Genomic DNA, 27788 nt, shown 5'->3' on the forward strand with positions numbered 1-27788 from the left:
TCATGGGGCTGGGTGATTGCTCCAGACTGCACACTGGTCTAAGGACGCCATGCCAGGGGCTGCACCGCCATACCTGGAGGCAGTCATGGGAGATTGCCCAGCCATGCCAGGAGGCTGCCACGGAAGACTGCTATGCCAGGTTGGGAGGTTGCCATGCCATACTAGGATCACTGCTGAAAATGTGTTGCTGGTTAAAGCACAGCAGGTCAGGCAGCATCCAAGGAACAGGAAATTCGACGTTTCAGGCAAAAGCCCTTGATCAGGAATGAGGAAAATGTGTCCAGCAGGCTAAGATAAAAGGTAGGGAGGAGGGACTTGGGAGAGGGGTGATTGGAGGTGTGATAGGTGGAAGGAGGTCAAGGTGAGGGTGATAGGCCGGAGTGGGGTGGGGGGGCGGAGAGGTCAGGAAGAAAATTGCAGGTTAGGAGGGCGATGCTGAGTTCGAAGGAATCGACTGAGACAAGGTGGGGGGAGGGGAAATAAGGAAACTGGAGAAATCTGAGTTCATCCCTTGTGGTTGGAGGGTTCCCAGGCGGAAGATGAGGCGCTCTTCCTCCAACCGTCGTGTTGTTATGTTCTGGCGATGGAGGAGTCCAAGGACCTGCGTGTCCTTGGTGGAGTGGGAGGGAGAGTTAAAGTGTTGAGCCATGGGGTGGTTGGGTTGGTTGGTCCGGGCGTCCCAGAGGTGTTCCCTGAAGCGTTCCGCAAGTAGGCAGCCCGTCTCCCCGATATAGGGGAGGCCACATCGGGTGCACCGAATGCAATAGATGATGTGTGTGGAGGTGCAGGTGAATTTGTGGCGGATATGGAAGGATCCCTTGGGGCCTTGGAGAGAGGTAAGGGAGGAGGTGTGGGCGCAAGTTTTGCATTTCCTGCGGTTGCAGGGGAAAGTGCCGGGAGTGGAGGTTGGGTTGGTGGGGGGTGTGGACCTGACGAGGGAGTCACGAAGGGAGTGGTCTTTGCGGAACGCTGATAGGGGAGGGGAGGGAAATATATCCCTCACTTTTTACATACTAGGATCACTGCTTTGGATGTAAGGGGTGCATTAAACAAGCCCTTTTAAATATAGAGATCTTCACTGTGCTAATAATTTGATCTCCTGCCCGTAAACCTAATTAGATGGCAAATACAAAGGATGGTCTGTTAATTGTCCACTCCCTGTAACATTTCCTGTATTGTGTTGACACAAACACATTAGGGACTCAGAAATGGGTCCGACATCTGAGATTTATAAACCCAAAAGCTTTTGGCCATTGAATTTAGCCTTTTTTTTTCCAAAACCTGGTCATTGCACTGAAACTTGTACCATCCTGAGTGGACTTAGCATGTTGATCGCTGAAGGGATATTTCCCATTGTAGGACAGAATTTCAAAACAAGGTATTTTTAAGACTCAGGGGAATAGAATTTGGTTTCTTTCTTTAAATCTTAAGTATTGGAATTCTTTTCACCAGAGCACTATGGAGACAAGGTCAACGAATACTTTTACAATCAAACTTATGACATAGGAACAGAAGGAGACTATTTGGCCCTTTGAGCCTATTCTGTCATTTAATAAGGTCTATTTGTGTTTTGAATTCCATATTCCAATCTTTGCCCTATGACGTTTGATTCCTTTGCCTAACAAGTATCTACCTAATTCTGCCTTAAAAATATTGAATCACCCTGTCTCCCCTGTCTTCTGAGGCAGAGAATTCCTAAGTTGCATAAGCTTCTGAGAGAAATATATTCTCCTCGGCTCTGTCCTTAAAAGGCAACTCCTGATGTTAAATCAGTGCCTACTAGTTCTGGATTCACTGACAAGAGGAAACATCCTTTCACATCCACCTTGTCTAGATATCCTCAGGACCTTGTAGACTTCAAGCAAATCATTCCTCACTCTTCTGAACCACAGTTGAAAAAAGCCCAGCTGTACAACCTAAAGCTCATTGGAAAACACACTGATTTTGGGCACCAACGCATCAACCCCTTCTAGATTACTTCCTATGCATATCTATTGTTCCTTAAATAAAATGACCAAAGCTGCACAATGTATTTGAGACGTGGTTTAACCAAAGCATCGTACAACTGAATCATATTTTGAGGCAAATTTGGATGGATTTGTGGTTAACAAGGGTATCAAAGGGTGAGACTATGCTGCCCCTTTGACAAGGTTATGTTGTCCTTGGATTTTTTTCCAGAGGGGCCGTAAAGGCAAAAGATCCGATATGTCTGGAAAGATCAATTTGAAAATGCTTTTAAGTTTTATTTTTGAACACTTGTACAATGAAAGGGGTGTAGCCAGTTCTCCCATTTCAGGTTTTGGCTCAGTTTTAATAAGTTGTTTTGTTTACAGCTGCTGGTCAACTTTTAGCTGGGAACCCAAAGAAGTATTTCCATGCTGATCCTCCCTCTCTGTGTGATAAATCTCCTGTAAGAACCTGTGTTTGATTTTACCTTTTTTTGCCAAAGGGGTGTTTACGGGGATGTTGCAATTATTTGGAACTGTATCATTCAGCTGTGATAGAGTCGACTGGATTTTCAGATGGGTTGCTATTCTAAATTCAGTTCTCTTTTGTTTGTGTTTCATTCAGTAGTCTGCAATTAAATTGTTTCATTTAAAACTGAGTGGTTGGGCACTGCATCATTCCTGGAACATCTACCCTGCACCTGCTTAAAACAACTAAAAAAGTTAGGGTCAGGGCTACCTTCTTGAAATGTTTCGAGGGGGTCTACCCTGGTCTATAATAAAGAATATCAGGGTGAGTACGAATATGGAGTTGAGGCCACAATCAGATTTATTGTGATCTTATTGATGGTTGGAGCAGGCTAGAAGGTCTGCATAGCCTATTCCCATTCTTTATTTGGATATTGTGTGCCATTTTCATTTGCAAACGTAAATAAATGAGGTTAAGGCTAGCTTAAATTGAGTTGAACATGTGTCCGGTGACATAGAAATGGTGGAAGAAGTTTTCTAATTTTATCTTTGATTCATATCACAGTACAAAGTATTTTAAGACAGTCATAATGCATTTCACAGGAGTATCGTTAATCAAAGTTCATGAACAAAGTTGAAGAAATAAACAAGTTTTGAAAGAAAAGGAAGGAAGCAACAGCCTTGCTGACATGAACTTTAATTTCTGGAGAGTGCAGGAGAAATGTGAAGATTGCAAGATGTCCCAAATTGGTTTTGGAAATGGACATATTGCAGTGAACAATAGGGATATTCTTTCCCTTTGCACACTCACTTCACTGCAGGCTGTGAGCTGGCCCTGCAGGAGAGAGGGTGGAGCTGGCTGTGATCTCCAGTGAATCTGATAATCAGGAGTCATAGAATCATGGAGTCATACACATTGAATCACATCCTTCAGTCCAACTCATCCATGCCAATCAAGTTTCCCAAACTAAACTCGTCCCACTTGCTTGCATTTGGCCCATATCCCTCTAAACCTTTCTTATTCATGCACCTATCCAAATGTCTCTTAAATGTTGTAACTGCACCTGCATCCACCACTTCCTCTGGTAGTTTACTCCACACAAAAACCATCCTCTGAGTGAAGAAGTTGCTCCTCGGGTTCCTTTTAAATGTTTCCCCCCTAAACTCCAACTCCCTCGGGAGAAGACCTTTGCTATTCACCTCATGTATGCCCCAGCTAATTTTATAAACCTCTATAAAGTCACCCCTCAACAAGCTCAACATAGCATTCCAACTGCTATACAGCCGGTTCTGATTTAACACATTAATTCCATTCTCGTGCGATCTTGCATTTTAAGAAAATCACACAATAGCCACGCCAGTTAAACTAATGGCGCCGAAATTGCATTATAACCAATACAGATAAGGAAAGTTTGTGTTCTACAAATAAGTCTAAATTTTTGAATCACGTTAACGCCAATTCGCGTTAGAACCAACTATACTCAATGACTTGATCAGTGAAGACAGTATCTTAAATGCTTTCTTAACCACTCCAGCTATATGTGTTGCAACTTTCAAAGAATTATGTACCTGAACTTCTATGTCTCTCTGTTTGACAATATTTCGCAGGGCCCTACCATTAATTGTATATGTCCTGCCCTTGTTTGTTTTACCAAAATGTAATACTTCACATTTATCCAAATTAAATTTCATGTGCAACTTTATTTGTAATCTTAGATAACGTTATGACTGGGAGATGCGGGTGTTGGACTGAGGTGTACAAGGTTAAAAATCACACAACACCAGGTTATAATCCAACAGGTTTAATTGGAAGCACTAGGTTTTGGAGCGCTGCTCCTTCATCAGGTGGTTGTAGAGTAAAAGACTGTAAGACACAGAATTTATAGCAAAAGTTTACGGTGTGATATTATATAATTATATATTGAAAAAGACCTGGATTGTTTATTAAGTCTCTCATCTTTTAGAATGACCATGTTGGTTTCAGTTCTTCCATATGTAAATCACAAAACTTTTTAAAAGTTACATTCACAAGTTAACTTTAACAATTGATGTCAAGTCAGCCCAGATAATGCATTTAAGGTGTGAGCAGTCCTGTGTGAGACTGTCTGTGCCTCAGTGGTCAGACTGTTTCTAATCTAAAAAAATGGATTTACAGTATCTTACATGGATTCATGCAGTTTTTGAGCAAAGTAAAATGTAATTCTGCAAATACAAATTCACCCCACAAACTTATATGTATATGCGTGCATGCGGGTCTGTGTGTGTGGAGGACGGGGGGGGAGAGGGTGCAGGGGTTATGAGTGTCTGTGAGAGAGTGTGTGTATGTGGGTGAATGTAAAGGGGTATAGGACTGTGAGACGGTATGTGTGTGAGTGTGGGAGAGTATGTGTAAGTGTATGACAGAGGGTCTGCGTGACTATATGGGGGTGTGTGTAGTGCAATCGGGTCACCTGTAGTGTGACATGAACCCAAGGTCCCAGTTGAGGCCATCCTCATGGCTACCATACTCAGCTATCAGCCTCTGCTCAGCCACTTTTCATTGTTGCCCGTCCCGAAGTAAACCTTGGAGGATGGTCACACGAAGGTCTGAGGTTGAAGTCCCGGGCCGCTGAAATGTTCTCCGACTGGGAGGGAACACTTCTGTCTGTTGATTGTTATATGGTGTCCGTTTATCCATTGACATAGCCTTGGCTTGGTCTTGCTAATGTACCGTGCCTCAGGGCATTCTTGCCTGCAGTGTATGAGATAGACAACATTGGTTGAGTCGCATGAGTACCTGCCACGTGCATAGTGGAAGGTGTCCCCATGCGTAATAGTGGTATCTGTGTCGACATTCTGACATATCTCGCAGAGTCAACCGTGACAACGTTGTACCATACAACACCATACAATGGATAAATGGACACCGCACAACAATCAACAGTGAGCCCTCCCAGTCAGAGAACACTTCAGCAATCCAGGACATTGGACTCTGGACCTTCAGGTGACCGTCTTCCAAGGCAGACTTTGGGACAGGCAACAACGAAAAGTGGCCGAGCAGAGGCTGATAGCCAGGTTTGGTACCCATGAGAATGGCCTTGGGTTCTTGTCACCCTACAAGTGACCCATTGCACTATACACACACACACAGACAGACGACACGCACAGACTGACACACACACACAGATACACAGACACTCCTCCACAGACACACTCCTACAGACACACACACACACACACACATCCTACAGACCCATATACTCACGCAGAACCTTTCTCATACACAAGCTCTCTCTCATACACTCCCACACTCTCACACACACCTTCTCACAAACTTCTACCCCTCGACACTCACACACATACACAGACTCTCACAGACACTCATAACCCCTGTCATCACCAACCCCACCCAACCCCACCACACACACCCACCAACATGCACACATACACATATAAGTTTGTGGGGTGAATTTGTACTTGCAAAATTACATTTTATTTTGCTCAAAAACTGCATGAGTCCATATAAGATTCTGTGAATCAATTTTTTAGATTGGAATCGGTCTGACCATTGCAGCACAGATAGTCTCACACAGGGCAGCTCACACCTTACATGCATTATCTGGGTCGACATGACACCAATTGTTAAAGTTCACTTGAGAATGTAACTTTTAAAAAAAAGTTTACGACTTGCATATGGAAGAACTGAAACCAACATGGTCATTCTAAATGATGAGAGACTTAACAAACAATCCAGGTCTTTTTCAATATATAATTTCAGTTACATCACATTGTAAACTTTTGCTATAAATTCTGTGTCTTAACGATCTTATTCTCCACAACCTGCTGCTGCAGGAGCGTCGCTCTGAAAGCCAGTGCTTCCTAATAAACCTGCTGGACTATAACCTAGTGTTGTGAGATTTTTAACTAAATAACATTAATCACTGTCCACTCCACCATCTCCTTGATTTCAATCACAAACTGACTTAATCACTCCTCCTAAATCCTCATCCAAAACACTTACCCACTCTTATATAAATTATAAACAAAATTACAGAGCTGCACAGGGGAAATCACCAATGAGCGCAGGCAGGGGCGGGGCAAGTGGACACGGACCAATGAGAGTGGACTATTGGGCGGACACGTTGAGTGTTAACCAATGGGATGCTGAGAGGGCTGGGACTCTAGTGATGGAACAATAAAAGTGAAGAAGGGGCAGAGACAGACCAATGGGAACGGGTCTAGGACAGTGAATGGGGCGGGACAATGCCAGGACGGGTCGATGGGAGCGGGATTGAGCAGGGCCGGCCAATGAGGCGGGTGCACGGATGGGGCTTGCCAATGGGAGTGGCAATAAGGCATAGACTCGCCGTTGGGGCGGGGATAGGGTGAGTCTGGCCAATGGCGACAGGGATAGGGCCGGGGCTGGCCGATGGGGCGGGGATAGAATAAGGTTTGGCCAATAGGGGCTGGATTGGGGCTGGGCCAGGCCGATAGGGCGGGGATAGGATAAGTTCTGGCCAATGGGGGCGGAGATAGGGCAGAGATGGGACATTGGGGGCGGGGATAGAATAAGTTCTGGCCAATGGGGGCGGTGATAGGGCAGAGATGGGACATTGGGGGCGGGGATAGAATAAGTTCTGGCCAATGGGGGCGGTGATAGGGCAGAGATGGGACATTGGGGGCGGAGACGGGCTAATGGGTTGCGGCTGTGAGCGGGAGGCGGCAGGTGGACGCTGGACCGAGCTGGAGTTTGAGGCTCTGGCAGAGTTGCTGTGTGTGTGACCGGGACCTGGGAGAAGCGGAGTCCGGAGTGATGCGCTGTTCTAAGTGACTGGGGAAGAGGAGCCAGCCGCCTCCGGGGGAGCTGTAGCCGGGCTCGGGAGGAGCAGCGGGCGCATTACTTGCCGGCTTCCCGTCCATTCCACAGCCCGCTACCCCCGCCCAGACACCGAGCCGGCCGGCGGGCGGGTCCCGCTACCCCCGCCCAGACACCGAGCCGGCCGGCGGGCGGGTCCCCCCCCCCCCCCCCCCCGCTACCCCCGCCCAGACACCGAGCCGGCCGGCGGGCGGGCGGGTCCTCCCCGCTCCGCAGACATGGCATTCGCCAACTTCAAGAAGATCCTGAGGCTCTCCACTTTCGAGAAGAAGAAGAACAAACAGTACGAGCACGTCCGGCGGGACTGCAACCCGGAGGAGAGCTGGCAAGTGGTCGGGGAGCTGGGCGACGGCGCCTTCGGCAAGGTTTACAAGGTGAGGGCTGGAGGGCGGGCGGGCGGGCTGCCTCCCTGCCGGCTCGGGGGCGCTCTCTCGGTCACCGCTTCCCCCTCCTGTCCCCTGCCCCGCTGTGGAGTTGGACCGAGCGGAGCCACCCCGAGGTGTTTCTACACGTGTTTCTTTTCCGCGAAATGGCTCGGCTGTTAGTTTGGAAATGAGGGCGTGCTCGGGTTTTGATATTTTTTTAGGAAGAACAAAACTGTAGAACGGAACTGTTGATTTATTTCTCCCCTCCCCTTTGCCTGACCGTTCCCTGGCGGAAATAAAAAGGAGACCTTTCTTTGTTCGTCCAGCGGCTTTTCACAGGGAGACCGGGGCATGTGCAAGAAGTTTTTGTTTTGGTCGCAGTGAGCACAGTGCAGCAGCGTTTTGCTGCTGATTTGCAGTTTGAGGTGTGGGGGAACTCCGGGCTTACACACACTGTTATAAGCCCCGGAGTGGCTGAAATTCACCACATCTTAACGTAGCGAGCAATTTCTGCAACATTTTAACAAAAACTGTAGCAATGAGTTCCAAAGTCCCAGGCCATTTTTTTGATGTAGAACTGAAAGTCTTGAGCTGTCATTTCAGGTTCATATCATATGCCTTGATCAATCCTATCAGTAACCAAATAGACCATCTGTTTTAATGTTTTGTTCTTGTCTTAAAAGAGTGACCTGGAGAGTGTCTTGTTCTCTTTCTATTTATTGTCTGCACTTAGTCTTTAGATTTCTACCGTCCAGCAGTTGTCTTCACTACATTGGACCAGCTGGCCATGTTTAAATTGATGAGCAATAAATGATAGGTTGCACTTTTTCAAAAGCTAGAGACCTATGCCATGTTTTCGATTCTCAACAACGTTAAATGAAAACCAGCATTGAATCCTCAAGCTCCTTTGACTGCAGTGCATGTTTTACTGCAGTATTGTTCAAGGTGCAATCTTTCAGATGCATTGTTGAGGCCCACTTTTCACGGTGATTCAGATGATGTAAAGCCTCTCAAAACGCTATTCTTCCCTCGAAAGAGCCCCACAAATGGATCATTGCTTCTTTGTTTGCTGTGTAAACTAGCCACTCAGCTTTCCTACGTGAGTGACTGAGTTTCAGAAGTTGTTAATTTTGTTTGAAGTACCTCCGACTATCCTGGCAACTTCATTCTTTACTTAAGTCTAAGTGACACTGGGTACTGGTGAATCCGTGGCTCCAGTACTCGTGTTAAACTGTTTTCTCAAGAATTTCAAGGCTTCATCTAAGTTGCAATGAAACTGCAGAGTCTAAGGTTGACCTTTCTCTCTGTCCCCTTCATTTGTAAGATGACCCTATGGGTTGGGCAGCTGAGGATAGGATGTGGCTTTGCATCTCTCACTTCCCCTTACAGTATTGTGAATTCATGGTCTATCATGTCATTAGCAAAAGAGCTGAGTTAATGTGGTTAAGCAGATACCAATACCAATGCAAAAGCTATCAACATTTTGACAGAGATTTTGCCATGGTGTATTTAAACATGAGCACATAATGCATTTTTGGATTCTTTTTGCCCATTTGTTTTTGATCTGTGTATTTTAACAAAGAAACTTATTTTAAAATAAATGTAGAAGGGATTTGAGATGATTATCTTGGGTGGAGTAGTTCTCCTGACCTGTGTATGGAGTCAAAAGTGTGTAGATTTTTTTGAACAAGAAATATGTAAAGGTATTGCGCGCACTATACAAAATTGTATTTTAAGCTGTGGACTCAGCGGAGCATATGTCGTAGGTTTTGTGTAAGCAACTAATTTGATTATGGGCTTTAGCATGTGTATTGCTGCATGTAATTGAACCTGCAATAAAGATTTCTTCCATTGACATTGGGGAAATTTTGACTTTTCATTGGAACTAAGAGTAGAGTTATTTAAAAACTGCATGTTGCATAACCATTTGAGAATGGAATGACTTTATCAATTTACGATATACTTAAGCGTAATAGGTTAAAAACTGCTCTGTATGGTTTTTATAGATCCACTGTTTCAAAAGGATTGGTCTGTCAAGCACCTTTCTCATCCTTGGTCAGAGTCAAAAATCCACGACACCAGGTTACAGTCCAACTGGTTTATTTGAAACCGCAAGCTTTTGGAGTCCCTGCTCCTTCTTGAGGTTGCGTTGTTGTGATTTTTGACTTTGTCCACTCCAGTCCAACACTGGCACTGCCACACTCTTGATCAGAGAAGGAGAAGTGTAGAGTGCTTTTGGGTTTGGGATGTTTTTGTCATCCTGATCTGATTTCTATACACCTGCAGAGTGACTAGTGAAGATTGACAGGTCCCTGATGGTGCCCCTTTACTTTGGGGAAAGTTGCTGTGTGCCACAGCGTGTGCTCTCTGAAGGATTGGTGCTGTTGTATGGGAACTGTTGCTCGGGGGCGGCTTCATCCGACAGCAAAGCTGCACTGGCTGACGCAGGAGTGTGCTGGGTAATGCCAGAGGAATTGGCAGGGAGGATGCCAATTAATATTTAGAATGTGATCTAAATCATATTGGTCCTGACTCCAAATGAAAGCTTAGTGGTTCAAGCATGTAGTGGGCTTACAGGGGAACTGACCCACTCCATCTGAAACTTGGTATTGCATAATGAGGGAGGCTCTGGTGTAAAGTACCAGAATCTAAGGTATCTTAGGGAAATTTCCTTGTGCCCTTCAAATGGTGAAGGGGCTTTTGTTCCCAATGTGGATAATGTCTGACAGTGTAGGACCCCTGAGTAGGGGATCTTTCCCTCTCTCCTTTTTGACAGAGAGGGGTGGCCTGGGAAGGTGAGTGTGCATACTGTAGTATTATGAAACCGGTTAAGTAGGTTCACTGGGTGCCAAACCGCATACAGGTTTTGTGGCTTGGATGAAACTGTTTCACAATTATTTGGTGTTCAACTGGGCAGCCCCTGTCTAGTTTTTCTTTTGAAGGGGTGCTTTTAAAGTTTTGGTTTGCAATTCAACCACATGCTCTTGATCTATGGGCAGTCCGTGCAGAGAAGGACGGATAGGTGAAAGGGCTTCCTTCTAGGATTGCTCCCATGCCTTGATAAACTGACCACCAAGAGGTGAAAGCAGCAGGCCTTGGAAAAGGGGTCATAGTGCACAGCTCTTTCTGTGGTTGTATGTGTACTTGTGTGCCCACCAAAAAGGGGCAAGTGATGTTCATTACCTTGGTGTGTCATTACCCTGGATAATAACTCAAATGTGATTTTGCTACCTTTCTGCTCAGGTTCTTGTAAATTTGTGGTTCTTTTTCACAGTACACACCAGGGGTGGTCTAACTTGATTCCTTTTTTGCTTAAGAGAATGAAAACACAGGATCGGGCCCGATGTGGCCCAGTGGTAGTGTCCCTACTTCAGGCTAGAGTCCTGAGTTCAATTCCCATCTCCTCCAGAGAGTTGTCATAGCATGTCTGAGCAGCTTGAAAATAGCTGTAAAACACCTGGTGGTTAGAAATGAGCTGTTGGCTGTGCTTCTGCTTGGAATGGCGTGTTGAATTCAGGTGAACTCAACATGTTCGCTCAGAAGGCAGCAAACGATTGAACTGATGTTTCATTCAAATTGCAGTTTGGTTCACTATCGCATGTTTATTTTACTGAAGAGTGCTTGTAGCATGGAAAAGACAGTGGATGGGGCTAAGTATATGGGACAATAGGTGTGAACATAAAAGCTTTAAATAATTGAGCTATATTTACCTATTCATAGTGAAGTCTGCTATTCCAGCAAGCCTTTGTTTTATCCAGATATACTGCTAAGATTAGTAATGAACTCTGCTTTCTTCAGTTGATCGCAATGTAACTATCAATTAGTAATTTTGATATTAAGATTATCTTCATTATCTTGCTTCACTGTTTATATGTTTGAGTGTCACCAATCACAAAATGTCATATTTCTCAGTATCCCTTAACCAAGCAGGTCAGTTTTCATTTTAGTGTCGGCTAATATATGGAGTCAGTGAGGGTAAGGGTGAATACAGCACAGAAACTGTTGATCTTCCAATACTGATGCATGGATCACTCCTGCAGGTTACTGGAAGAGCAGAAGTGGAAGTGCTGATAGTTTTTGTGTTCAGTCCAGGGTGGACTAAAGCAATGCATGTCTGCCTCATTGTTGCATTGGCTGAGATTATTTAACTTGGCATAATGGTCTGTTTGAGTTTGTTATTGAATTGGATTGTATGGACAGAGAATACGTGGCGCATGTTATCTACAGGTCGACCGTGGAGGCCTAGCGAGCAGAGAATTATTTTTGTAACCTATACTTTTGGACTTGAGTCTGATTTTGAAATGGGTTGAAAATGGACGAAGACAAGCAGTTGTGGTACACTTGTTCTTCAACAGGACCAGAACATGCAGAGATATGATAATTGTACTTTGAGCATTATTGTCAAAACAGTAGAATACAGATTAAAGGATGCAATGATCAAATTTTATAGGAATTTGGTCTGGCCACGCCTTTAAATAATGCTAAGAAATGAGAGCTATGGTAGTGCAGATTTATATTCAGTGCCAAAGATTGATCTGGCCTGGAAACGATGGATGGACTTGAACTGTTCAGTTTCTGAAAACAAAAGTCAGCTGACAGAGGTCAAAGAAGTATGAGCCCAGAATATCACTTGGGTTTAAATTGTGCGTATGTGCGCGTAGAACTGGAGACACAAGTTCAAATGTGTAATGGAAAATTCTAGGACTGATTCATGAAAGTTCTTCAGCGTGTGCCTCCTGAGGGGGCAATGGAAGCAATATGTTGGGATTATGTAAAAGAAAAGTGGATGCTAAATGGATGACGATATGCTAGATGGTCTTTCTCCTTTGTAAAAACCTAGAGATATTGAAGTGTTATTAAGTACAACTTTCCCACCAAAAGCATTAATGCAGTGATTGTAGCAATCCATATGACATTCTGATTCCTGATGAAGGGCTTATGCTCGAAACGTCGAATTCTCTATTCCTGAGATGCTGCCTGGCCTGCTGTGCTTTGACCAGCAACACATTTGCAGCTGTGATCTCCAGCATCTGCAGACCTCATTTTTTACTCATATGACATTCTAGCTGAGTGTACAGTGCAGGTTATTCTGGACTATTTTCAAACTTGTGGACTCTCATTCCCACTATTGAGAGTTTAAATTTTGTATTAATATTTTTAAAATATAGCAATACTTGCCTAAAGTTCCTCTGCTGGAGTGCTGTGTGCAGTTTTAGGGTCCACGCTAGAGAGAAGGTACAGTAGAAATTCAGTTAAAACATTGCTTTGTCCAAAGAGATACAAAATATGAAGAACAATTTGGAAAATTGGTGCTTTTTGGTATGGTATAGATTAAAGACAATTTAATGGAGGCATTTAAAATGAAATGATGTGACAGGTGAGGGGGAAGTCTGTGTTGACTTGTAGGCACAGGATTGAATGAAAATTTAGAGCAGAAACCTAGACAGAAGCTGTTATGCAGAAGCTACGAAATTATAAAATGAACTTCTGCAGCAAGTGATAAACCTTTCAGACCACCATTTCATTTGTGGCTGAAGTAATACAGTGCATTTCAGTGCTTAGATGCTAGTGTTCCGGCTGAGGTGGACATAATAGAAAACTGTCATTTTTGAAAGTTTGACAGTAACCTAATAACTTTGAATGAGGGAGGTTGTTTGTTTTGAGGTGGATTGCAAATATAGTTCCGTTGAAGTTGATTGAGTCCAATACAAAACAATAGTTCCCATTTGAATAGTTAGACTATTGTCTGTCATGTTCTTTTATCCTAATGTCCTCTGATCTACTCTTCTGCATTGCCTACAATGCTGATTTGAAGATTCAGGTTTGAACCTTGTGTTGCATCATATGAACTCCTACACTAAATTGAACTTTGACTAACTTTAAATAGATCCAAATAGGATTCTTAAACTAAATCTTAAAATTATTAAATTTATCATACCATCATGGTTAGCAAACGTTGACATTGCACTTTACCAGAATGTTTCTAGAGATGAGTTTCAGTTGGTGGATAGGCTGGTGAGGACAGGATTGCACTTTCTAGAGAGAATCAAAAGCTGTGGAGAGATTTGACAAGCCTTTCTTTAGTCCCTGAAATGTTCCTTATTTTGGAGTAATCATGAACGTATGTGAATTTAAAGTAATTATTTTTTAAAAACAGGCAATTTGTAGAGAGAAGTCTTTTTTAAAAAACTCATGAGTGGTCAGAAGTTGTGGAGAAGAGTTATTCGTCACATTTTGGAATACATTACCTGATGGGATTGTGGATACGGATTTAAAGTAACCTTCAACCTTAAAAAAAAGTGCATGAGATAAATGGGGAAAAAAGTGAGTCTAACTGGTTTGATTTTGGAAAATACCAGCACAAAATCAGTGGATTGAATAGCCTTCATCTATTGTGTCTTTCTAGTGTATGTGGCTTAATTCTCATATTGACAGTAAGGTCAATACAAAGTAATTTTTACAAAAAAAGAGTTCTTTCATTTTGTGCCAAACATCTGTTTATTGAAAGTATGGTGAAGAGAAACAATTCTGTTTGCAGTACGAGTTGTTCTGTGTGGTGGGTTTGAATTGAATCTGCACCACAGATTATCCATTCACAACTAGTCCTCTGTTTCCATCTGGAGTTTATAACAGTGTTGAAGTTGTAATTAACACTTATCGAAGAGACTATCAGTATTAAGCATCTTGCCAGTGCCTTCAATGAAGCAAACACAATCCGAACAGTAGCTATTTAAATGTGTTTAGTGAAAAGACTTTTATAGGTTATTTGATAAACCAGAGTGTCAAATAACTTGGATCCAATTACTGCTTTGTGCATGTCACTCAGTGTTGAATTAACTGGGGATCAATGTAAGTAGACTAAATTCTTCAATTCCTGTTGTTAACTAGTAGCTATAAATTGAAAGTGCTTTCAAATTTAAAATCTTCAGACAGTTTGCTTTAGTTTGTTTCAAAACTGAATTAAAACAGATTGATCCAACAGGGGGTGTCCAGCAGCATTTAAATCATCCGCACAATCAATGTGAAATAGGTCGTGAGTAGTTGTTCCTGTCATTTCGCAAGTGAGTGAGCTATCCAAGGTTGGATTTTCTTCAGCTAACGGCCTTCCCAGGACTGTGAATTGTGGGGGTGGTAACTTGGGTAATTTGAACTGCATAGTATGTGGACTGTTTTAGCATCCAGCAATGGATTGGTATGTAAAGAAGTCCCAGTCAGTTGCTTGGTGGAATGTTTGCTGGTGTTCATTCTCTTGGTTCACCGATGAAAGAGTTCCCATTAAACTGGATGTCATGTCTTCTAAAAAAAGTCAAACTCCTGTAATTGCCAGTCAGACATGACCCACACTGGACAGATGATGATACCCCACTTCATGATGATGCACCTGCCAGGTTGACTGCAAAAATTGCAAAGCACACCTGTTAACTCACCAAATGGTGTACTCCTCTATTTCAACTCTCTATGGACCTTCAACTGCTGGAGGATGGGCCAGGGAAGATGTGCTGTCTTGCTCCATTAGTGGAACATAAGGAACAGCTCAAATCTGATTCTGACTGTCCAGCCAGAACATTGCTAAAAGCTGAACTCCTGCCCTGATAGATCATTCCTGGTGACATCACAACTGGTAAAGTTTCCATTTTCCCAGAGGACCACAGTGTTGTTCTCTCATTAGATAGAGCTATCTGTTGGTGAGTTTAACCAGAGTGTCACGACGCTTCAGGCAAATGGTGACAATGAGAAGGTGTGGGGCTTTCATGGTGATTTGTCAGTACAAGAATTGAATGCACACTGTTGGCAGAGCTCTGCATTACAAACCAGCCATCCAGCCAACTTGGCTAGCCAACCTCCTGACATCTCCATCATTCACATAGTCAGAGATTTACAGCATTGAAACAGACCATCCAGTCAACTCATCCGTGCTAGTCGGATATCCTAAAGTAATCTAGCCCTATTTACCTGCATTTGGTCCATTTTACTCAACTTTTCCTATTCATATACCTATCCAGATGTCTTTTAAATGTTTTAATTGTACCAGCCTTCTCCACTTCCCCTGGCAGTTCATTCTATTCACACCCCAGCTTCTGCAGGGAAAAGTTGCCCCTTGGAACCCGTTCAAATCCACCCCCGCCCCGCCCCCCCCCCCCCCCCCCCCCCCCAATCATAAACCTATGCCATCTAGTTTTGGACTCTCCCTGGGGAAAAGGCTATGGCTACTCACCTTTACATATGCCCTTAATGATTTTTTTAAGCCTCTAAGATCACCACTAAGCCTCCTATGCTATATGGAAATAGGTCCCAGTATTTTCAGCCTTTCCTTATAACTCAAAGCCTCCAGTCCCAGTGACCTCCTGGTAAACCTTTTTTGCACCCTTTTCGGTTCAATAATATCCTTCCTATACCAGTCCAGTCTCTCTTCATGCCAGTCCAGAAAGGAAATGTAAGTGATGTAAATTGCAGTTTATCCAACAGTGCATGTCAATCCAGCATTTTGACAAGAGAGGCAGTGGAAAGGTAAAGCTGGGTGGTAACGATGTAAATATGGAAGTTTACTTTTAATTGTTTGCAGCTAATGGTGCCAAAGAACAGCGGATAGATGTGGCCAAAGGTTTTTGGGGAGTTCCAGAAATAAGAGAGAAAAGAAACTTCCTGAAGATTGTCCAGATAATTGAACAGTGGAGTAGCCGCATTGGAGAAAGTCCTAGAGAATGGCACTTGTGACTCAGTGTTTTCAGTGTGGAAACATGATTGGAAAGGTTCAAACGTGGAACTGCAGAGGGAAAAACAATCAAGATTTGATAAAGATTGGAAACATTAGAGATTGGAGGTGGGGCTGTAGTTTTGGGCTTTTTTATATACAAAGGAAGAAGAGGATGACAGCTATTTTGAAAGATATAGGCTTGTTCCTGAAGATAGAGTATCATTTATCACATCAAGTAGTATACAGGCCAAGAATGGAGTGAGTGGTCAGCAGTTCAGTGGCACAGGGTCAGAGAGGCAAGGAATGACACTTATGGACAAGGTAAGCTCAGCGATATAAAACTAAAGGGTTTGCTCGATGTACAAGCAAACTCACTTCAGAAAACATTGGCAAAACAGCTGATCAACACTTTGCTAATTTAGATAATGCTCTCTAAGAATATCTCTGAGCATAACGCAAGTACATTCCCCCAAGGCAGACTCACTGTTAACAACTGCTTCCCATTACCTTATAAGCACATGCACTCCATCAGCTAATGACTCATAACATGAGAACTTGACTGTTTTATGGGTTCATAATCAAAATGCACTGAAACACGGCATCTCAGAATAACTTTGTCACCAACTGCTAATACAGAACAAAGACTTCTCGTGCTCAGATTAAAGCATTGCAATTTGTGGCAGTCTGCAGCAACTAATACAATGATCTGAAGGATGTGGAAGCTTTGGAGAGGGTATAGAAAGAGTTTACCAGGATGTTGGTGTGGTTTGGAGTGTATTAGCGATGAGATTGGACAAACTTGGCCAGTTTTCACTTGAATGAAGGATGAGGAGTGACTGGACAGAAATTTACAAAACCGAGAGGCATGGATAAAATGGATAGCCAAAATCTTTTTTTTCCCAGATTAGAAATGTCACTTATTAAGGGCATTTGGGATAAAGTTTAAAAGCGATGTGGGAGGCAGTTTCTTTTTTACACAAAGGGTGGCGGGTACCTGGAATACGTTGCCAGAGGTGCAGATGGCAGATACAATAGCAACGTTTAAGAGGCATCTTAACAGATGCATGGACCTGCCGTAATGTGGACGTGCTGGTGTTGGACTGGGTTGGATAAGTCAGAAGTCACATGACCCTAGGTTATGGTCCAAGTGGTTTATTTGAAATCACAAACTTCGAGTGCTGCTCCTTTTTCAGGTGAATTGCCATGGTGGGATATTGAGTGATATTGACTTTGAACAAATATCAAGTTAGAAATAACTACTTGATGAAAAAGGGTTCACCGGAATAAAATAAAGGGGTGCAATTCTAATTGTACACACAATCATCAGTATAACTGGTTCCCAACCACACCATTTAGAGAAATGGGAATATGAAGTTTGGTGTTGGCCCTGAGGGAATGACAAGTAAGCACAAAATGAGAGGGGTCATTGAACCAACAAAACTAATGCCATATTATGTCAATACATAAATAGCAAATTTAAAACAAAATGACAAAGGTGCCAAGGTCCCCTGAGAAACATTGTAAAGTAAAAATGAGCTACAAATCATTGAAAGATGATGTTAACACAGATGACCAAAAGCTTAGTCAAGCAAGAGATATTGAAAAGCATCTTGAAGGCAGATGCACAGACAGGAATTCCAGGGCCTTTATGATCAATGTTACAGCCATCAATTCTGCAGCAATAAACTTGGGAATACTCAACAGTCCAGAATAGGAAGAAACCTCTGGTTCTGTGGGAATTTGAAGACAGGAAGGGGCGAGGTGATGAAGCGTTTGAAGACAAGGATGAGAATTTTAAATCAAGGCATGCTTATTCAGGAGTCAATATTGACTGCAGCCACAGTGATAGGTAACTGATGTTAATAAAGACCACAGACAAATTTTGCATGACCAAGTGTACAGATATTAGAATGCAGTATGGCATGTAGGACTTACAAGACCAGCATACTATATGCAACAATAAGGTGCGAACATTAATTCCACATATTCAGATCTGAAAATGTTACAAACTTCAAATAATCAAGAATGATGTGAACTACTTGTGGGTCTCAAGATAAATACAATGTCAGAAAAACATTTTCTTTCCAAATGAAAAAGTTAAAAGTAGGAACATTATTTATCATTTCAAACCTGCAATATATACTAATTGTCAAATTAAGAAAATCACTTTTTGAGCCGATTCAACATACACCCGAGAGCTTCACTCGTGTGCACAACACAGAGCAAACTATTTTTAAAAAACTTTGCAATATTTTCCAAACCTGCAGCTCCAATAATCTATTATGATTAGTTAAGGAAGAATTTTGGAGCAAGCATTCTGGGAGTAAATTCAATTAGACTAGGTAGGTTTTTTGTTTGATACCTTGGCTGGGAATTAAGAAAGCTCCTGGAAGCCTGTCACTTTAAAATGTGTTGAATACTTGCTTAGGACTAATTCTATAAGACTCAGTTGCTCTTTTGCATCATAGTGAAATGGCTCTTTTGTTTCAATTACATAACTAAGCAAACAGTTATTGTTGAATGATGAAGGTAAACTGGTCAACAGCTTCAAGTGACACTATGACCTTAGAGGTTACAAAATCATGAGGGGCATGGATAGGGTGAATAGACCAGCTCCTTTCCCCAGGGTAGGGGAGTAAAAAACTAGAGGGCATAGGTATAGGGTGAGAGGAGAAAGATTTAAAAGGGACCTGAGGGGCCATCTTTTCTCTCATGGAGTGGTGTGTGGATGGAACTAGCTGCCAGAGGAAGTGATAGTTCCTGGTAATATGACCACATGTAAAAGGCATTTGGCCAAGAACATGGATAGAAAGAGTTAGAGGGATATATAGGCAAATAGGGCTAGTTCAGTTTAAGACACTTGGTTGGTAAGGGTGAGTTGGACTGAAGGGCCTGTTTTTGTGCTGTCTGACCTGAGGTCTAAAGTCACGAGTTAAGAAGAATGAGGGGGATAATCTTGTAGAACTCTATGCAGAAAGGATGTTCCCAAAGACTCTGGAATCCTGAACCAGGGGACTAAGGATATGGGATTAAGAATGTGTATAGGGTATAAGCAGATAGGAAAAGAGTTAAGCTCTGAGTTTTGTGAAACAAGTGGTTCAGCTGAGCATGACTCCAATCAGATAAAACGTATAGCTAACAATGGGGTGCTGGAGGCAAGGGTAATGGATTAACAAGATGGAAAAGTGTTCATTATGTTGGGCCATTGGAAGCATTCAGTATGTACGGTCAATTTAACAAGGTGAGAAGTGTTCTGTGAAGCCAGTTAAGGTGAGGAATATTCATTGTGTAACAGCAGATGGCTTAATCTTTACTGTTAAGGCTCACTGGGTGACCATTACAATCAATATATATGTTGCCTTATCTGGATGCTCCTCCCTGTAAATGACTATATAATTCATTAAGAAACTGCTGTTTGAGAGAGAAGATGTGAACTCATGTCCCTGTGCACATGGGCAATTGTTCTGTCTCCCTCCAGGGGCCTGGAATAAAGATGGGGGGGGAGGGGAATGGTGATTAGGTAGGGTAGGAATGGGATGACAGGGTCCCCTGTTAGGACTGAGATGAAGAGAAATTTCTTCACCCAGACTGCGATGAACCTGTGGAAATTCTCTGCCACAGAAAAGCGGTTCAGACCAAAACATTTTTTTTAAAGTAGAGTTAATATAGTTCTTGGGGCTAAAGAGATTAAAGAGTATAAGGCAAAGCAGGAATATATGAATTGAATAGTGTACTCCTCTTTTCTGTGTTTAAAATTCAGAAAGAATTAAACCACCTTTAGCCCTTAGTTCCAAAAATAACAAGTTTGTGCTGATTCCATTCCTGTTATGGTCACGTTGGGAACTGCATTGTAACCACTTTCCTATTTGCAGATCCTCTTACACTTATGAAGAACGCCTACCTTCCCTATCATTATATCTACATATTCTGCTCATTAAGACTATTAATCCAGAAGTGCAGGCAATGTTCTGGGAATCCTGGTTCAAATCCTGCCATGGCAAATGTTGGAATCTGAATTCAGCGATCATCTGGAATGATGACCATGAAACTGTTGTTGGTTGTCAGGAAAATCCCATCTGGTTCACTAATGTCCTTCAGGGAAGGAAATCTGACGTCCTTGCCTGGTCTGGCCTATACGTGACTGTAGACCCGCAGCATTACGGTTGACTCTCAACTACTCTCTGGGCAAATTAGGGATTGGCATTAAATACTGGCCTGGCCAGTGATGTCCACATCCTGTGAATGAACAGCAAAGAAAAACTAGAAACGCTAGTAAACCAAATTTTTTTTCAACAGTTTCATAGTCACCATTATTTATACAGAGAAGTAGCTGTTTTCAATCTAGCCGTCTGTTCTTTTATTGAAACTGTACACAACTTCCACTTCAGTTATTCCAGTGCCCCCTTGTTCTCCAGAAATTCCAGTTCATGAAAAGCTCTTGACGACATTCCATCCCCTCTGCACCAACTCCCCCACCCCACCACCCCACCCCCCCCCCCCCCCCCCCCCCCACCCCCCACCAAAACCCAAAAATGGGTCTTGTTTGTGTGGGTTTGTTTTCAAAACAGCTGACCTATTTTCTATTATTAACACCTATCCTTCATTTATATGTTGCCTCCGCTATTTGCTTTGTTCATTGTCACATCTATTCCACTTTCTCCTCTCCCTAGTTTGTCAACAGTTTTGACTACCCAAAGAAGGGTCATATCTGACTTGAAACGCTAACTCTGTGTACCTCCCCAGATGTTATCAGAGCTGCAGAGTTCCTCCAGCATTTTTATTTCCGATCACAAACCTTCATGGTACATTGCTTTAATGGTAGTTAGCCAGTTATTTTTGTATGTTGTTCAGAACCTGGTTTCAATAAGCTCTGAGTATTTAGATGTAGAAACATCTATGGTAAGAACTGTTTGGGGCAATATTTATTCAAATTATGCAGGACTTTTATTGGTTCTTGACTCTAACTCTTCTAAACAGGTGCTGCTTCATTACAAACAAATCTTTCTAAATTTAGCTGGTTTGCTGTGACTGTGACAAGTCAATGATCCCACTATATAGAGGCCTGTTCACACTTAGATTTGAAAAGGAAATTAAAAATCAAACTTTACTGCCAAACAGTAATAAATCTTTCAAAGCAGTTTGAACTTGTGTTGATATGAAGCTTCTCCCAAATGGGATTTATTACAGTTCAGTGCTAATATAAAATGTAGCCTATCCATTTTCTACCTCCAATTTTTAAACCAGTTTTTATAGATCTTGGCTCTGTTGTATTACCTTGTTTAGTTGATATTTGACTGGAATGTCTGTCTTTTCGTTCATTGTAATTGGTGACAAAAAAGATAGGGCAGGAAGAATTGTGAAAAACCGAAAATGTAACTAAATGCAAGCTGAAGTTTGCGTGTTAAATATAGTCATGATAAATTAGTAGCTGTTCAGCATATTAAGCTGCTAAAGTTCAAATATCTGACTGAAATGTTGATGCAGCAACTTTTGTTTTAAACTTTATTTTTGAGAAGTTGGCCTTGGTGGGTAGGCGAATATTTATTGCTCATTTTAATTTGTCCTTAGCGGTAAGCTACTATGTTAAATTCAACTAAAGGGTTGCTAGGTCACTTCAGAGGGTGGTGAGCAAGTCATTTAAATTGCTCTGGACTGGAGTGGCATAAAGAACATCAGTAAACCAGAGTTTTTTTTTAAAGAAGATTCAGCAGTTTCATAGTCACCATTATTTCTATAGAGAACTAGCTGTTCTCAAAATTCCACATTTATTTCATGAAACTTAACTTTGTCAGATGTGGTAGTGGAATGAGCCAGAATTTATTGGAACTGGTGTTTGTTCAGAGTTCCTGGGTCAGAAAAGCACTGATGGAGGATAAAGCGAATCACATCCGAAGACTTAGTCAGATGATCGCAAATGCATTTCAGTAATCTGACCTGGTCAAAAAGGATTGCAGGGCAACCTCGATTATCCAAATGACATAGGCGGGGAGTATTTTGTTTGAATAATGGAATGTTTGGATAACACAGTTTACCCAAGCATCGGGACCCTGAGATCTTGTTCAGTTAATCCGAAGTTCGTATAATTGAGGTTGCCCTGTATTGCAGCTGTCCAATATGGGTGTGTCATCTTGAAAGTGCAGCTGCATTTCTGGTTACAAATATTCTAATAGACTGTCTTATTATCATCTAGTAAAGTGTGCATGACCACAGTATTTGTTTGAGTACACTGGTTTTAAAACCTAATCCCTCTTTCAGTTTCGAGGTCCGTGTTGTAAGGCTGGTGAATGAATTCTGTCAGGGGTGTGTTAACTTCAAATTTGATGTGTAATTGAAAAAAGGAACTGTTTGATGAAAGCCAAGCAGTCCACTTTCCACAGAGATGTTATGTGAATGTTTTTCAAACAACAGCACTGAGTCTGGTGACAACTAGGCAAAAATCACAAACTCATTTGATTTGGAGTTGTGTAGGCATTTTGGGGGGTTTTCACCACCTCAATTTATTTGTTTCCTGTTGCTTTAGAAACTGAAACTGTTGCGTGAACTGGATTCTATTTTAATATGTAAGGGATCAGCTTTAACAGGGAATCTGGTTGCATTCAGATAATACCACAGATGCACAAGGCTAAGTTGGCATTTAAGGAATTGAAATTATGGGTGGAGTTGGAATTATGGTGTTGGGGGGGCGGTGTGTGACATAGCTTGAACGGTACTGTAGCAATGACATTGGCAAGTAACTTTTGTGCATCAAATAAAGCAAACAAGCTTTGGTGTGGTGCTTGTCAGGAAATTGCAACACTTTTCAAACCACAGCATACTTCAGACAAAATTAGTCTGTATACACAAAAGTGATGAAGTAAAAGCTGTCCCATTTGACTGAATTTCAACATTTTGGGCTTCAGAGGTATGCATGAACTAATGATAAAGAACAAAAGGAAATCACAGCACAGGTGCTTTGGCCCACCAAGCCTGCATCAGTACATGATGCCATTCTAAAGTAAAAGCCTTTTGCTTTATTCCTCTAATCCTTGCTTATTCGAGTATCTGTCAAGATAGTGTGAAAATGCCCTGCATTGATTCATGGGACATATGAATTTAAATAGTTTGGGGACTGGAAGTATAAATGTGTGATAATGAAATCTCCCAATTGAGAAGTTGGTAAACAGGCCTGAATTAATTGGCTATTCTTTCAATTGCACTGTTGATATTAATAGAATCAAAGTTAGAATGAGGAAAACAAATCATTGTCTTAACTTCGCAATGGAATTAGTGAATCTGGCAAGATTGTAATTGTCTTCCTTGGAAGCTTTAATTATTCAGGTGGGTCCCAGAATCAGGAACACATTGGAATTATTATTAAATGTTGAGTTTCAGTTGCTCTCTCAATCTGGAATATCATGGGTGGAATGAAGGGAGTTTTGGCTCTGTGTAATTTCACAAACAGTTGGAGTTTGGGCCAGCTGGGAGCAGCTTTGAGAAGCAGAGAGAAGTTTTCCAGCCACTGTAGAAAGTGGGGGTGCTTTTGGTTTTAGAGTAACTCAGCAAGATAGCAGAGAGACCTATGCTTGAGCTGGAATCTTCACAAGCATGATGTGCTTCAGAAGGGTTGTCTATCCACATTCTAATGGGAGGAACCCATGTAATCCTGTACTTTGGAGACTTAAAATGCATCCTTGATCTGTGGCATATTTTGGCTTTGTCCTAAGGAAAGTGGGGAGGGGGGAGAATTGTGAAATGCAGTTTTGTAGTCAGTTGGCTCCTGGCCATTTAAATCCTAATTTCTTCTTTGCAAAATTTGTGACGGAAACAACTTCATGAGGCATGTCTTTGTAGCTGTGAAGAATGTGTCCTTATATGCTGTTTGAAAGTATTCAGTTTGCTCCTAACGTTTTCCATTCCCCACCCTGTGTTGTTACAGGTGTCCCCGATCCCTGCTGTCCCCAATTATGCTCATACTCTTAGTTCTCTCATTTGAAGAGTCATAATTTTTCAGACTTGTAATGTGGTTCCAGTTAGACAATGTTTTGGAACCACTGCTACAAAGTGTAAGGGAACTCTTGGGTGGAAATGCGAGTCGCATTAAGTTAATTGTACTCCAGTTATTTCTTGTACAGTATTAAAAATGTGACACGTGCTTTAATTATTCCATTCATAACTGAGTCCAAATTAGATTTGAAAACTACTCTACTCCCTCAATCATAACAATACAATCACAGAAGTTTGCAACGCAGGAAGAGCATATTTGACCCATCCCACCTTGAAAGAGCTGTTGTACGTTTTGTTCTATCCCTGGAATGTCTTTTTAGATTAGATTCCCTACAGTGTGGAAACGGGCCCTTTGGCCCAACAAGTCCACACTGCCCCTCTGAAGAGCAACCCACCCAGACCCATTCCCCAACATTTACTCCTAACTAATCCACCTAACACAATGGCCAATTCACTTGACCTGCACATCTTTGGACTGTGGGAGGAAACCATAGCACCCGGAAACCCACGCAGACACTGAGAGAATGTGTAAACTCCGCACACGAGGTGGGAATTGAACCCGAGTCCCTGGCGCTGTGAGGCAGCCGTGCTAACCACTGAGCCACCGTACCTATCCAATTCTCTTTCCAAACTTATTCAAGGAGTCAGCTTCAGCCATCCTGACACACAATATTTTCCAGATGCCTTTCCCCCTCATCTCACTTTTAGATCATTTGCAGTTGACTTTAAATCTCTGACCTCTGGTTATTGACCCACCTTCCAGGGGAAATATTTCTCCCAATCTGCTCTATCAAAACTTATCTGTCGTTAAACTGTCAATTAATCTTCTTGGTTCCAAGGAGTTCTGTTCTAGCTTTTCCAGTCTCTCCTCATAACTGAAGGTCCTTATCCTGTGATAGGCTTGTAGGTTTTCTCTTCACAAGACTATATTGTTCCAAAAGACTTTTTAAAAAAATATATATTCCTGGCATAAGGGTGGTGCTGACTAGGCTAACATTTATTGCCCATTCCTGATTATGCGGAGGAGTCAATCACATTGTTATGGGTCTGCAGTCATGTGTGCCAGATCAGAGAAGGATGGCAGATGAGGGGTTTTTCAAATAATTGACTCACAGTCATCATTTGACTCTTTAATTTCAGATTTTTTTCTTTTATTTAATTCACGTGTCACCATCTATTGTGATGAGGTTTGAACCTGGAATCCCAGAACATTACTTAGGCCTCTGGACTAACAGTCTAGTGATATCATTTGGTTGTCACCTACATTTAAATTCTAGTGCACAGAATTTTCCACAGTACTCCAACTGAGGCCTTATAAATGGCAGAAAGCTCTAGTGGGATAATTTTATATTCAGTGCCTCAACATTAAAGGATTTTAAATCTTTCTTTATATCACAGATTATGATTGCTATCTTTAAGAGTTTATGTCAACAGGCACTAAAGTATCTACACATCTACAGTTTCCAAAATCATATGATTTGTATGAAAGTGCCTTTCCACATTAGTCCTCCCAGCATACACATGTCACAACAGGCAGACTTTTGTCCATTTTGCCATCCTATTTGTTATCTGGCTGCCATAACAATCCTCATTATTAATTACCATATTGTCAAATTTTGAATGATTTGCAAAGTAAGTCTTTGTCGATTACAAAAAAATGATCAGTAAGTGGCGCAAAACTGGTCCTTGAGAAACAAGAGCACATTACCTCCCAGACTTTAAACACCTGTCGTGACATTCTGCTTCCTGTTACTGAACCAGTTTTTAAAATTCACTTATGGGATGTGGATGTTACTGTTTAAGCCATCATTCATTGCCCTTATCCACTTTGCCACTTTTCTCTCAATTCTTTGTACTTTGATGTTATTAATAAGATTCCTGTGTGACACTTTGGCACTATCTGGACGTCTGGAAGCCAATCTTCATTTCATTGTGTTGATCAGCTATTATCTAATCAAATAATTAAAGCAAGTTGGGCTTAAAATTGGACTCGATTTGTCTTTGGCTTTCTTTGATCCATGTTGCTCAAAGTAAACAATTTTGTCCATGATAAGCAATACCGTAGCACCACTGGTGTAAGGCTCACTGGTCTACTGTTTCCTGGTTTTCCCTCTATCTTTACATAGTAGTCTTCAGTTTGAGCACTACAGCTGCATCTGACAAAGATTGCAAGATTTATGACCAATGTCTATGCTATCTTTCTTTGCATTTTTCAGCAAACTAGAATGTGTGACATCTGGGTTCAGTGATGTACCAACTCCCAGCAATGTGAATTTTTGTATTCATGTTCTCAACACAGCTGTTCTTTCTCTACATGAGATATTCTCGTATTTTAGGCTAACTTAAAAACTTTTGGGTTAAAGTGAAAAATTGCTATTTTGAATATGTCATGGATGCTAGTTTAAATTACAATTGTCGGTTTGGCTTGTGTACTCGTCTTAATTTCACAGAATTTCAATTTGTTTCTAAAAATGAGTGAATTGTAGAACATTGAGTGGCATCAATGTCCTGGCTGCAGTCTGCCTACCTGCAGCCTCCGATTGGTCCAAGCATTTACTCTGAAGAGGGGTTTTATCTGCATTTATTTATTTATAAGCAAAATGATTACATCTTCTCCCCCAACACTTTTGTTTAGTGGGAAAAACAGAAAATAATCCTTCTGTTAGTTCTGCTTTAGTAACTTGAGGGACAAAACTCCAACTGTTCTGGAGCCCCTTCCCATGTTCTAACAATTCTGTGAACCCACTGCATCACAATGTATATATAAAAAAAATTAGTTGTATAATTATGTCTATAATTTTGTTTTTCTTAATGAAAGACAAGACATTTATGCTGAGTAATAATTCTGGGACAAACGCATGCAAGTCATTGTCATTTTTCATCCTAGCTGCTACTTTGTTTTCATTGCTGTTATTGGTGAAAAATCTAGCTGTGTGTAAGTAAATTGTACAAAGTTGGATCAACAATTTCAATACTCCAGTACTCATCAGAACATTTTGACCAAAATTAATCCAGTTGCTTTCCCTTGCCTGATAAAATGGCCATGAGCTCTTCTAATAGCTTTGGAACAAAAGATGGTAGTTTGATATTCTGCACTAGCAGAGTATGTAGTTCTATTGAACTCCAGAAAATGTTAAGTTACTTGTGTCGACCAGAATGGTGCACTGCCAGATTTGGTTGATCTCATTCTAGTCAACTTTTTTTTTCTGAAAGAGAAAGTTTAGGAACTTGGACATGTCCGTAATTTCTACCATCCCATCCTCTAAGTTTCCACGTTTGTAGTTTCTTTTTGAATGCATCAATTCTATCACTTGAATTCTGCACAAAAAATGTGTTCTCACCTTGATTAGTTTTCTTTAACATAATACTTTCACAGAACATCTCTGCCAGGTAGTCCAATTTAGCCAGGCACATGTTATCATTGAGCAACTTGGCACGTCACGTTCCTTACTTTTTCATTGAGATTTGACAAACAG

General features: G+C 41.7%; 1 protein-coding gene across 2 annotated transcripts in view; it reads left to right on the forward strand.

The window, feature by feature from the left end:
• The first annotated feature begins 7089 nt into the window (after nt 1-7089).
• The window catches only part of stk10 (serine/threonine kinase 10), a 111168-nt gene continuing 90469 nt past the window's right edge, over nt 7090-27788 (forward strand). For both annotated transcript variants that reach the window (XM_060837104.1, XM_060837106.1), the window contains exon 1: nt 7090-7643. In XM_060837104.1, coding sequence (XP_060693087.1) covers nt 7488-7643 — 156 coding nt within the window. In that variant the 5' untranslated portion in view covers nt 7090-7487. The remainder of the gene's footprint in view (nt 7644-27788) is intronic.

This window comes from Hemiscyllium ocellatum, chromosome 16 (assembly GCF_020745735.1).
Source record: "Hemiscyllium ocellatum isolate sHemOce1 chromosome 16, sHemOce1.pat.X.cur, whole genome shotgun sequence".
Classification (NCBI taxonomy): Eukaryota; Metazoa; Chordata; class Chondrichthyes; order Orectolobiformes; family Hemiscylliidae; genus Hemiscyllium; species Hemiscyllium ocellatum.